Genomic DNA, 13,201 nt, shown 5'->3' with positions numbered 1-13,201 from the left:
TGTCAAAAATCATGATTGACATCGAATAAGTGGCATCCTGTATTACGCCATACATATGATTCAATGATCGGGCCTCATCCAAATGTGGAACTTAAATAATGGAATCTATGCGGCAGTCATAAGTGACACCTTCGCGATTACATTTATTATGAAAGGATTTTATTAGTTGTCTTTTAAAGGTGTATATACGAGGGTTGTTCAAAAAGTAATAGGACTGCAGCTCTACTGTTCACATTTTTTCATCTACGTACACGAGTTTACAAAAATCGAATATCGGAATTTGTCCTCTATATACAGTGAAAAAATCAATACAATATGTTTAAAAACAACAATTCTGTACAACTTACAAATGACAAGGGGTACGCGACCCGGCGCACGCTAATTGTTAAATAAATGACGTTCATGACGTCGCAAAATAAATTCAAAATGTAAACAGCGTCATTCTTTCTGAAATTATTCTCCACAATGTTCTAGGTGCTTGAATCATGTAACTATAACCATAACTCATCTGTGGAGATGTAGCGAAAAAAAAGCAATCGCATTTTCATTTCTTTATTCGAAACATGCCCGGTGGCCGGCAACTTTCGGTTTGATCTCGTGATTTTGAGTATTGTGGAAGCTAAACGGGCATTGACATATAATGTAAATGACAAAGTGATTTATAATATTTATTTACACATGCCATCTTACATTCTTAAAACAATATGATTATGTACAGTAAATTAAAAATGCTTATTAATTGAAAAATATTCTCTTCTTCTGAGCACAGGCTATCATTTATTAAACGAAATCGATAAAAATTGATACCAATAATTACCGCGTATCATTATCAAATTTATTCAATGATAACACACACACACATATATATATATATATCTAATAAAATAAAATAGTGTTTAAAACATATTTCCCCTATTCAATAATTTTCTTAGAACTGAAACAGTATACCCGATGCAAACATCAAACATGCCGGACAGTTCGCGGACTGTATGTCGCCGATACTTTTGTAGCGCTATTGCAATTAACGTCTCTAACGTCCGTCAATTTTCCGCTTTCTCCCTAGCCCTTTCGTGTCTGTGATCTCATATTCACCGTCTTTGAACTGCTTTCTCAGCTGAAAACGTGTGTCCAAATTGCCTAATTATTGTTCTGTGAAAATTTAATCTTTTCATACGTAGCTGAAGGAGTAGGGCCTATCTGTTGGCAAAATTTAATGATCGTACACATTTTAAGTTTTTCAACGAACGTCATTTTTCTACATTTAACGCGATTATCACTGCTGTTTTAAACGTTATAGTTTAGCGATTTCTTGTCTGAATGACGTCAAATTTGGACAACATGACACTTTAATATGATAAAATGTGTTGGTGAAATATTAGGGGGAAAAGACAACATATTATGAATAAACTGAAAGTACAAATTAGCGTCAAAATATTTTTGATGCGCTGCGCCGGGTGCGTGTTACCATGGTTATTTAATATCACAGGGAACACGCGTTTAGCGCAATAATTCAATAAACTTATGCTGAAGTTGTAGAAAACAATTAACTTTTGCCGTGGATATGAAAATATTTAAAATCTAATGGAATATGGAGACATAAGACTCTTAGTCCTATTACTTTTTGAACAACCCTCGTATATCTCGGCCTCAACACTTTATCACGTCTTTCTAACTTCTATAGCTTTTATATATAAAAATTCATAGACTATGCTCCTCCTTATACGTCAAATTAATATCGCCTTGTGCTCAACATCGACCCTTTTGCTCCATCTCTTGCCATTTGGCTCCACTACTTTCGAAAAATATCGATTTACAAATTTAAGAAATCCTTCAGTTGCACGAAGGACAAGTTCTTATTACGGGTTGATATTTTTCTAATACATTTATTCAAGAAATCCGAAGATTATGGCATTTCAATGGTTGGGAAGTTCAATATCCTACAAATCGTCGTCCGCTTCGTCAGGAAGAAAAGTTCTCCCGGGCTTAAAATAATTTTCTTTTTGTAACAGCTTAGATCATTGGAAGCCTAACTCAATCCTACACGGAACTACATTTTCCGTTTTTCGAAAAAATACAGTTTAAATGAATAACAAGATAATAAAACCTAAACAATATATACAATTACCCGTTTACATGGTTTAAATCGGCCTTCCGCTCTATCTCTGAAATGCCGTTCACTCGTTTTACCTAATTTTGAAGTGGAGAGACAGTTTGCCGAGCGTGTACACAAATTATAAAGAGTAAATTATTCAGAAAAAAAATAATTTGATTTTGTATTTGTTGCCAGAAGACGCAATATCGTTTCAGCGGACATGACAGTTGCAAGTAATTTCATAAAGGTCTCAACCTCCAAGTTTTGTCTGTTTGAAAGTGTACTAAACGGGCTTTTTTCATACGCATTTGATATAGTCACAGACATTCAAGAATGCAACATGGAATGTGCTCAGGACTTATGAAGCAGTTCATGACAACAGCAGAATATGTAGCAAATGAAATGATGCCGATGATGAAAAAAGTCATCAAAAAGAGGGTAAAGTATCTCTTGTTATCTGAGGTTCAAACAATAATGAGTTTTATTAGCACAATTTGATGTTGATAATAAAATATCAACAAAGTTAAATGTGTTGCAAGGCAACATTATTAAAGCTTTACATTAAATACATGCACAACCATTATTGTGGTATATCAAAGTAGTTTACGAATAGAATAATAATTACAAAAATAAGAAATATCATATTTTTTAATTACAGAAAAGTAAAATAATCAGAGATATGCTCGAACAAATATCAGACAAAGCAAAAGAAATGAAAACAGAAGCTGAAAATGTCAGAGATAGGTAATTCATTCTTTTACAACGTTTAATACTCTGCTCACTCTGACTTAAGTTCAGCTCTTCTTATGTATACATGACTAGATCTAATCGCCAGTAATTCTAGCCGATTTACATTTCCGAAAACTTAATTTTAGCTAACCTAACAGAAAATTATTTTGAATTACCCGTGAAGTCAGACAAGTCATCAATGTTGCCTTAGAAAAAAACCTGAAGTTGATATTTGGAATAAAATTTCTTTGAAACATGTATACTATCATTTTTGGTATCTAAGCGTCGATTCTAGTCTTTTTATAAGCCATTGTTGTTTACCTGAACTGTATATTATCTTGAAAACCTGAAAATCGCTACACTCTCCTGGTTTCCCAATAATTAAAATAGAAATTATGAACGCGAACGCGGCCACTGATTGGCTGATTGGAAGGTCACAAGAAGGTGAGCTCTTATCGATCAGCCATATTTACATGTAAACATAAGAAGATCTGAACTTTTGTTTCGTTATGTTGGTAATGAGCTCTAAATGTTTTGGGCGTAAGTTACCTAGTAACAAACAAGATGAAATGATATCAGATAGATAAATTACAGCAGGAGTGACAGTGTAATTTTTAACATTCTTGATTGAAGTCTACATACCCGGTTCGCTAGACGGAATCGTTTGTACCATTTACCTGGTCTCTTATACTCATAGAGCATAAAATCACCAAGATATCACCATATAAGCGCGGAAGAAGGTAGTCTAGTACTGGTGTAACTCTCCAGGAACGATGGTTAGGAAACTACCCGCCTATATGACTGAAATACTGTTGGAAAAGGCGTAAAATGAAACAAACAAACAAACAAACAATCACCATATAAAAATCGTTCAGGTAAATTTTCAATTAGCATAATAAATTTCTCCAAAATTGCTATGATTACTAAATCGCTTACATAAGGGATGGTAAAGCAGGACATCGGAAATATTAGTAACGAAAATACAAATTTTTACTAATATAAGCAAAGAATGTATAGAAATGAATAAAATCAAATTACTATTGAACTATTTTCCAAATTCAATAGAATTAAAATAAATAACTAAAAGGTCTAAAATCTTATTGTTCGTTGACACTTTAAACAAATACGTTTTTTTGTTTTGTTTTTTGTTAACTGTACTTCTAACGTAGTTAAGCGGCGGCAAAGTGACGGCAAGACGTTACGGTTAGATAAACCGCATGAGTAAGACAGTAGTCAGTGGTTGATTTTATTTTATCAAATTGACCTATAGTTAAACGTTACATGAGTAAGGTTGAGTTGCAGTGATCAGTTTCTAGTGTGCATGTCAGTTTACATACACGTGATTCAATTTTTAAGATTGTTTAGTTTTTAAATAAGAAATTTAAATAATCGGTTATTTTGATGCATATTTTAGGAACATCCTTTGTCATTAGAATGACTTTTGTATGTTAAGTTAAAATCATATATATGATAATGTGAAAAACCTTGAATAGTCGGTTGATTAACTTGCTCGGCAGACTGATAAGGGGAGATCATTGCGTAGGAGATTGGTTTACGGCGCGCTTCAATGAAAACATGCAAACGTTGTGTATTACGCTTACTTTTTGGGTGCATGTTTTTTTTAAAGATCCTGTAACATATTTTTATGGCTTTATATCATAAATATGATGCTCAAATTAAGATTTATCAATATTGTAAGTCCCAAAAAGCATTATTTATAAAGATATTACCGAATTTAACATTCATGTAAATAAAGGGAGGTAATTAGAAATATACTTTCTATAAAATCTAAGTCAAATTTTTCAATAAGAAATGAATGCATGTATTTTATTGATTACATATAATTTGCACAAATATTTGAAGAACATGTTTTACATATTATTCGATGTTTAAAAATTATTTTAATTTCAATTAACTGTAGTAACAACCTCAATCCTTTATTCTTCATAGATGTATGCTCTGAATGTACAACGAAGAATAAGAGAATAATTGATTGTTGAATTATCACTTTAGAGAAACTAAGGTAAATTATGGTGAAATGTTACAAGAAAGGAAGAAAGGAAAGATATGATTGAATATATAGAAGTTTAATACTTAAGATTAACATGTAAAGATATATGAGGGAACGGAAAGACCAAGTTTATTCACACTGATAGTAATTCTTACAAACAGCGCTTCGATTGTGTAATGAATTTTTGAACATTCTGAAAGAGGGTTTTGTTTTCATCAAGTGAGAGATGTTCGTTGCCGTAAAGATGGTTATTTACTGTAGCCGGACAATTTAGATTAGTGAGAAATCCTGACGTATATTTCTGTATTCGGTATATTGCAATAAGAAATGAGATACAGTTTCTCTCATTCCGCGTGTGCATATTGGGCTTCCCACAATAAACCTTCGAAAAGATCCTCGTTCAATGACCTACATCCTAATCTTAATCTTGTGTGAAGGATTTGATTAGTCGCCGGTAGAAACAGGCGACTACATGTATATTTGTAACAGTTTAATATTATATCTATGGTAGGAGAAGGCCTTAAAATTTGAATATAAAAACAAAACAATTATTGAACAACTAAGGACCACAATTAATTTTCATAATCCTAAAAATTCAAACATAAAATTACGTTGCTCAATGAAATGAAATATACAAATATTGACATCTTTAAAAGCAACATTACAATTGTCATAAAATGAATTAATAATGTATCCCTATGGACCAGTCATTGAATTTAGGGAAACTTTTACTTATTTTAAGTGTCAAGCGTTGCTATTTTATGATAGAAAAATCATGAATGATATTTTAAATGACTTTTAAATTATTTGGTTGTTTATATCTTATGAGACCTATTATATTTCAATATTTTATCTAATTATAAACAGATTCTCCCTGTTCTGTAAGAATCACGTGACTACACGTTGTATGTTATTGTTATAAAATCTATTAATAGTAACAGATTGCTGATAAGACATACAGGTAGCTTGTAGGTATGGCGGCTGATGATGCAAATCATAGTAATTCTGTATAAATAATTACAAAGTTATTTTTCATTAATCAGTTTCATATTTTATATCATTAGAAAGGTCTGTATACTCATAAGGAATAAATTTTTAAAACCTTTATAAACTTGGCCCTTTCTGTCAACGTTCAATAGTTTAGTTTAGGTTGAACATCACAAAATAGATTGCTAACGAGGCACATTTATTGAATCGTCGTCTTCGTTATATTCCGTCGATTTCCGTCGCGCAGGTTACCAAAACGGTATGACGGTAGGGATCCGGAATCGTATTAGATATATAGAAAAAAAAACTAATAAAATATCTTTTTGTTGATATTGTATCAAAGGCAATTAAACGTTAACTATATCGTATGTAACGACAGGAATATTGATTTCAACTTAATTATATATTTTTTCGATAGCGCATAAGAATAATTTCTTTTATGCAGATACCACTTTTACGACAGAATTGCGTTGTTGCATGCAATAATTAAAACATGTATATTTTCAAAGTCATCTTGCTTTATCAACTTATGTTTCATAAAGTTAAAAGAAATAATAAAAAATATTTTTATGAAAACTACAAAAAGGATTTTCAAAGATTCGAACTTGGCCTACTAGGTCACAACTTCGTCATACTTACCACTAGGCAATCGAGCAATATTAATTGATTTAATATCGATATCTATACTATCAATAACATTTTTAGCATTAATCATAAGTTACGTAAACTAACGAAACACCTCCCGAAAATTAATGACTCTCAGGTCAATATTGCCAAACAATGCTTGCTTATTTAATAATTATAACAGTTCCTTGACAGTATTGCTAAGCAAGTTTGCTTCAAATGTGATGTTCATTATGAATAAACACGTACTCAACATATTGTTCCTTTTTTCTTTTTACTTGAACCATTAATTAAACTGATATTTCATTATATTTATGATAATACAATCATTTTTCTATCCGGCGACTTGATGCTTTAGCATCAAAACCTCTACTTGTCTTGATGTGTGCCTGTATTATAGTAAAGTGGTCTTTTGATATTCGAAGTTATTTTGGACTTGAATGAGCTTACTGTTGGACTAGATCGAAGTGTTTCAGGAAGAGAATTCCAGGTTCGAATAATAGAAGGTAGAAATGATTTTGAGTATAAATGTGTTCTGATTGGAACTGGAGATAAATCGGCAATATGTCTAAGGTTATATGTACTTTGTTGGGTGGGAGTTAGAAGATTTTAAAGATAAGAATGTGATATATGTTTTTTTTTTCATTTTATACAATAAGATTGATTTGTGTTTGTTTCTTTTATTTTCTAACGATTCCCAACCGAGTTCACTGATGAATTTGTTAATGTTACACAGTTTCCTAGCGCCTGCTAGGCCTGCGGCTGCTTCATTTTGAGCGGATTCTATTTCCTTATTTAGTTCGTCAGTTAAGTTATCCAAGACTTCATCAGTATATTCAAGAAGTGGGCGGACGAATGAATAATACATGCGTTCTAAACTTCTTCATGATGAAAGAAATTTAAAACTTCTGAGTAGTCCGATTCTTTTCCAGGCCTTATCAAGTAATAGATGAATATGAGTTTTCCAACGGGCATCATGAGATAAAGTTACACCAAGATGTTTATGTGATGTGCCCTGAGCTATAACTAAGTGTAGGGTGAGACAGTTTAGATAATTTCCTTGAAAAAGTAATTGTTCTTGTTTTTTCTGGATTAAAAGAAACAAGTCAAGTATTGGCCCAAGAATGTATCCGATCTAAGCCTGAGTTAAGACTGGTTGCTGCAGTAAGTGGGATATCTACGACTATATACAAACTCGTGTCATCCGCAAAAAGTTTTATGTTAGAAGTTATGTCATTTACGATGTCGTTGATGTAGTAAGAAACGAAAGGGGACCAAGAATTGACATTACGCCGCCTGTCAATCAAGCTTGCAGGGGCTCTTACAGTTAAGCCAGTGGGCGATCGTTATCAGTTTCACGCTCAGATGTCTGCAGTTTCACGCTAAGATGTCTGCAAAATCCGCCATTTTCTTTAGACAAGCTATTTGTATAAGACAATAGTGCAGCAATATTTATATTGAAATTATTTGATTTTTGTCAATTTAAAGCTATTTAATCGGTATATCAAAGTTACCAACTATCCTGACATATTGACAGATGGAGTCAGTTAGTTCATTTTACAAAAATCTGTATCTGTAACTTTGTATATGTGAAGATAAGTTATATAGCAGGTACAAAAGCAGAGACATAGAAATTATCTAGATGTTATCTACATCTCTGACGAAAGTTAAAATAGAGAGAAATAAAGAATCCCCAAAGAACGTACAAAACGAAAGAATTGAAAATGTTGCAGGCTCGGTTTGATTGAGCCTGATCATGGACGGTAATGGAATGTGCAAGTAACCGTCCATGCCCCCTAGCACCGGCTTAAGTCGTATTCAACATTTCACATGACCTGATAAAATTTGGAATTTTGAAACATCCGCAGATGTGTTCATATGTCGGTTATCATGGAACCTTCAATGTGACACGTTAGTGCCTTTCCATAAAAAGCGGCATATGGTCCTTAAGTAAAATGATTGCGTTTGCCCTAACGAGAAAACAATGGGCGGAAATAAATAAAATGGAATTTTGAATTGGGATCAGAGGTTATGAAGCCTGGCTATACCACAATGCATTAAACAAGGAAAAAAATAAACAAATACTCTTTTCTTTCCTTTATTACAATTATGTCTAGTCATAATCACATGATACATTATAAGGTCTAATATGACATATTTTGTTCGTTCTTAACATAGTGTCAATAAAATGTTGCAGTATAAAAAAGAACTTGCAAATAAAATGAGAGAATATGCAATGAATATTTTATGTGAAATTATCCTACCTAAATATTTCTATGAAAGCTCAATGAATTAAGATTAAATATCTAAAATCATACCTGAGCACGGTTTTAATTTATTGCCTTTTATCACGAAACATCTCTAATGTACAAATATACATACATGTATAATGATATATCATTCTACAAAGTTACGCAAGGGCAATTTTCTCATTCAATTTTAACAAGTTATGCACAAATGCATTATATATAAGTGATTTCACACATAAAACGAAAACAAAACATTTGTAAATGCTACTGTGTTATTGATATAATTTTACTGTTTATATGTTCCGCTACTTCATATTTGAATTTGTAAACTAAAATGATATTTTGTCAGAAACATCTTCCTTGAAGTCAACGAGAAATTTAACAAGATCTTTGCCAGACGTTTTATTCATAATTAATGCATGAATGCAGTTATTTGGTACTTTTTTTAAATACCATAATACATTGAACTATCCAAAAAAAGCATTATATACCAATTTATATAAGATTAATTCATTAGTCACTTTAGTGGCATAATAGTTTCCTGTAAACCGTGTTTTGTCTAAGGTTCTGAATGACCGGGTGTGCGGAGCAATCTCTTCTATGGCGTAATGTCAATTGAACCTTGAGGGTAGAAACCCATGCTGAGTACTGGACTCTTTGTCGCCTGGAAGACACATAGGAGGAGAACCATCGAAGAAGCGACCCGTTTACACCCAATGAAGATAGTTTGTAGAGAAGACCTTGATGCCATACTCGATCAAAAGCCTATGAGATGTCACAAAATACAGCCCTTACCTCTTTACTCTGATCGAGAGCTTGGCAAATATCATTGTATAGGTAAACTAATTGAATAACTGTTGAGTCACCTCTTACAAAAACCTGATTGATGAGGAGTGAGCAAACTATTATTGATAGATACTTATGAACACATCTTTCCATCAATTTTCCGATACAGCTTAACAATGAGATAGGGCGGTAATTTTCGGGACGTGTTAGATCAGACTTTTTTAAAAAAAAGGACTTACATTAGCAAGTTTCCAGTGTGTAGGAAAGGAAGAAACAGGTGTTTTTACATGTTTGTTCTGTTATTGGCAGAATAGTTTAATGAAGGAAAACAAGAACACATTTGAAATTTCAAAATAAATATTTTATTTTTGCCATCTCTCATCGTTCATTTTTATACATGTGAATACAAAAATACAAAAATAAATAAATAGAAAAATATTTAGCGAAAATGTTATGTCCTCAAGGTTAAGTTAACCTAAGATGTTAAACAGGAGGCTGAGACAAAATTAAATATTCGTACCAGAATTTGTCAACGGTAATGATTGTGAGTTCCATGTTTTCTTTATACATGTATGTAAATAATACAAGCACGTCCGTGATAATTATTTATTCATGACAATTGGTATTTTGGCGGAAAAAAAACTACATGATTTTTATGTATTAATAAGTACACGTGATATAAACCACATAAATGAAGCTTTTGTTTTATGTATATGTTTTAATGGATAATATAAACAACTAGTCTTTGTTCACATTTATAATCATTGTTTAGGTGACGCAACCATATTTCAACCTTGTTGTATGTATACTATGCATTTTGGGGCGGAGGCGTTAGAACACAAATAAAGTTATTTGAATCTTGAATCTATAGAGAGGCATTGTTTAAAATAGACACAAATGTAAATATATTATTATGATTTGTTGCTTGATAAATGTTCCCTCTTTCAGTCCGTGCATCGTTGCAATGCGAAATAAAAACATTGTGTTTTACGAAGGGACAGCTATTACCTAAGATATATTCATATAAAAATGAGCTTCAACTATTGGTTTCCATGCTTCTAAACTAACTAAGGAATTATTTCAATAATAAAAACTTCGATCATAAAATAAGTACTTCTTTTTTAACAATTTATCCAAATAAAATGAAAAAACAGCAAATTATTTCCATACTAACTACTAGTTCCTCAACGTCTAAATCGTGTCTGCTGTCGAAATTCAAATTTTAGTTTTCCCGCATAGCAAATCAAAATTAAATAACAGTCCAAGTGACTCAATGTATCAAGACTTAAAAGGCCCGTAATAGCAAACTATGCATTATATATCAATGTATCGGTGTTTTAAAATATAAAATCTTGTATTATTAGACCTGTTTTAACCAACTTCAAATGATATTGAAAATTTATTAAAATGCAAAACATTCACAGTTTAAATGAAAACAAAATCAATTGATTTGAAAATAAATCAATTTGGAACAATTTGATTTCAATATGTTTATGTTATTTTTGAAAACTGGCAGACCGGAGACTAGTATTTGAGTCGCGGCCTTTTTTCATGTGTCCATTTCGTTGTTTTATTTAACAACTGATTTACATAAGTTTTGGAATTCATACAAAAAGGCATATAAAATTCTACTAGATAATCAGATATGTATATATATTTAGCAAATAACTTCTAACAAAGCACACATTTATTTTTCATTTTTTTGGTAGGTATGTTGCGCTTACAGGAAAGTTACAACAGAATATATCGGATGTTAACACACGGAATGCAACTGTCGAACAACAAACAGAAGAGTTAAAAATCGAAAAGGAAGAAGCTAAGTCATTGAAACAGCAGTATGAAAAAGAGCAAAGAGAAATGGAAGAAGAAAGACGTAGAACATTAAATGAAATACAGAGAATGAAAGAACAGAGAGATGAGCTTTTAGCTCGCGCAAGTAATGATCAAAATCGTTATTTTATGCTACCCAACAGTGATGCATGCAGTTGAACGACTACTCGGTTTCAGGGGAGGGGGGCACACAATGCTTAAAATGAATATATTAGTTTGTATTCTAACACTATCGGTGATTTCTCTAATATAACTTATGTAAACAAAAAAGACAGAAAGCGTGATATATTTCACAACAAATGCACTTGCCGATTTAATTTCTTCCCTCTGTATTTTCAAACCGACACACTCAGTTCAATCATGAACGCAAACTCCTCACAGTGATTACCTCTCTTGGCAGAATTATACTGATAAGGGGAGATCACTGTGTAGGAGATTGTCATGAACGCTGTACAGTAAAGTGATTATACATAATTAAAATGAAACCATAGCAATGTTATGAACATAATTATGTACATAATAAAACCAAAAAACAAAATTGAATATAAAAAGTACGTGTTCAAAATTTAACAATTTAGAATCGGAGAATGAGATCAAAATGAAAAAAATATATATCAATATGTATTGTTAAGCACAAAAATAATTGTCTTACAGAATATTGCTAGATTGAGTAAAACATTTTTGCTTTCACTATTCATTAACTTTGAAAATTTAATAATGTTAGGTCTATGAAAATGTGACTTGTCTAAATATGTCTTTCTCAAGCATTTAAAATAGTTTCTTTGACATGTAATACAGCATAGAACAAATTTTATCTTTTATATCATTAATCAATATGCCCCAATAGTTCAGAAGGCAATAATTCTTACTCGCTATAATCATACATGTCGGGGTAGATTGCTTCAGTCCGAAAACTAATTTAATATATTTCAATTGGAAACGATCAATTATCTCTACATTTTATACCCCCAGACCTCTGATCCGTATAAAATAATAGGAGCCACCATTGCATTAAATAAACTCAATTGTATATCAAATGGTACAGCAAGTTTCCGAGACTTTGTAAACACAGAAAACATAGCTTTTCGAGCTTGATCAATCAGTTTTTTTTTTTGTGCCTTAATATTTTCCGTTAAATGAAAATTGAACCCTAAGATAATCAAAACAATCTACGATTTCAAGTATGTTACCCCCAAACTCTAGAGGATTAATATTATTCAACCCCCTTTTACTTTTTTTACTTTTACAAAACACAACAATTTTTGTTTTGGCAGTGTTTACCTTCGAACCCCAAGTATTACAGTAATCAGACATTGCATTTAATGCTTTTTGTAATTCATTAGGACTTTCAGCTAAAATAACCGTATCGTCAGCATAAAGCAACATAACAATTTAAGATAAACTTCAAAATCATCTGTGCTTAAAGTATGACTTACACTGTTAAACAGGAAAGTTAAACCTTCAAATCTCTGAGACAGGAACGAATTCAAGTTATTAAAGAACAAAGAGAATAAAACTGAAGATACATTTTCTCCTTGTCGGACGCCAGACAGACTTGCGAAAAAGTCAGAAAAATGGTCACTGACTCTAATACAGGACTTTATATTTTCATACATACTGTGTATTGTCTTAAAACATTTACCATCTATATTTGAACTTTACAACTTGTTCCATAAAGCAAGTCTATTTACAGAATCAATAAAAGCACAAAATAGTTTACTTTTGTCAGCCAAGTACAAATCTATTCAACATTTTAGTGAAAAAAATATGATCAACTGTACTGTATTTTTTTCTAAACCCAGCCTGCTCTTCACAAAGAATATTATCAGATTATAAACATTTATTCAAGCGACTATTCACAACGGATGTAAATAATTTTCTAAAACAGCTCAA

The 13,201-nt window shown here is 31.8% G+C and overlaps 1 protein-coding gene across 1 annotated transcript; it reads left to right on the top strand.

The window, feature by feature from the left end:
• Window positions 1-2,426: 2,426 nt before the first annotated feature.
• Window positions 2,427-11,485, top strand: LOC132738659 (uncharacterized). Its single transcript, XM_060726239.1, has 3 exons — window positions 2,427-2,530; window positions 2,751-2,836; window positions 11,188-11,485. The coding sequence occupies exons 1-3, from the start codon at window positions 2,438-2,440 to the stop codon at window positions 11,465-11,467; spliced, it is 459 nt and encodes a 152-aa protein (XP_060582222.1). The 5' UTR covers window positions 2,427-2,437; the 3' UTR covers window positions 11,468-11,485.
• The last annotated feature ends 1,716 nt before the right edge of the window (window positions 11,486-13,201 follow it).

This window comes from Ruditapes philippinarum, unplaced genomic scaffold, assembly GCF_026571515.1.
Source record: "Ruditapes philippinarum isolate M1 unplaced genomic scaffold, ASM2657151v2 ctg3516_1_1_1_1, whole genome shotgun sequence".
Lineage (NCBI taxonomy): Eukaryota > Metazoa > Mollusca > Bivalvia > Venerida > Veneridae > Ruditapes > Ruditapes philippinarum.
The sequence above is the reverse complement of the archived record's forward strand: the minus strand, read 5'-3'. Positions and strand labels throughout refer to the sequence as shown.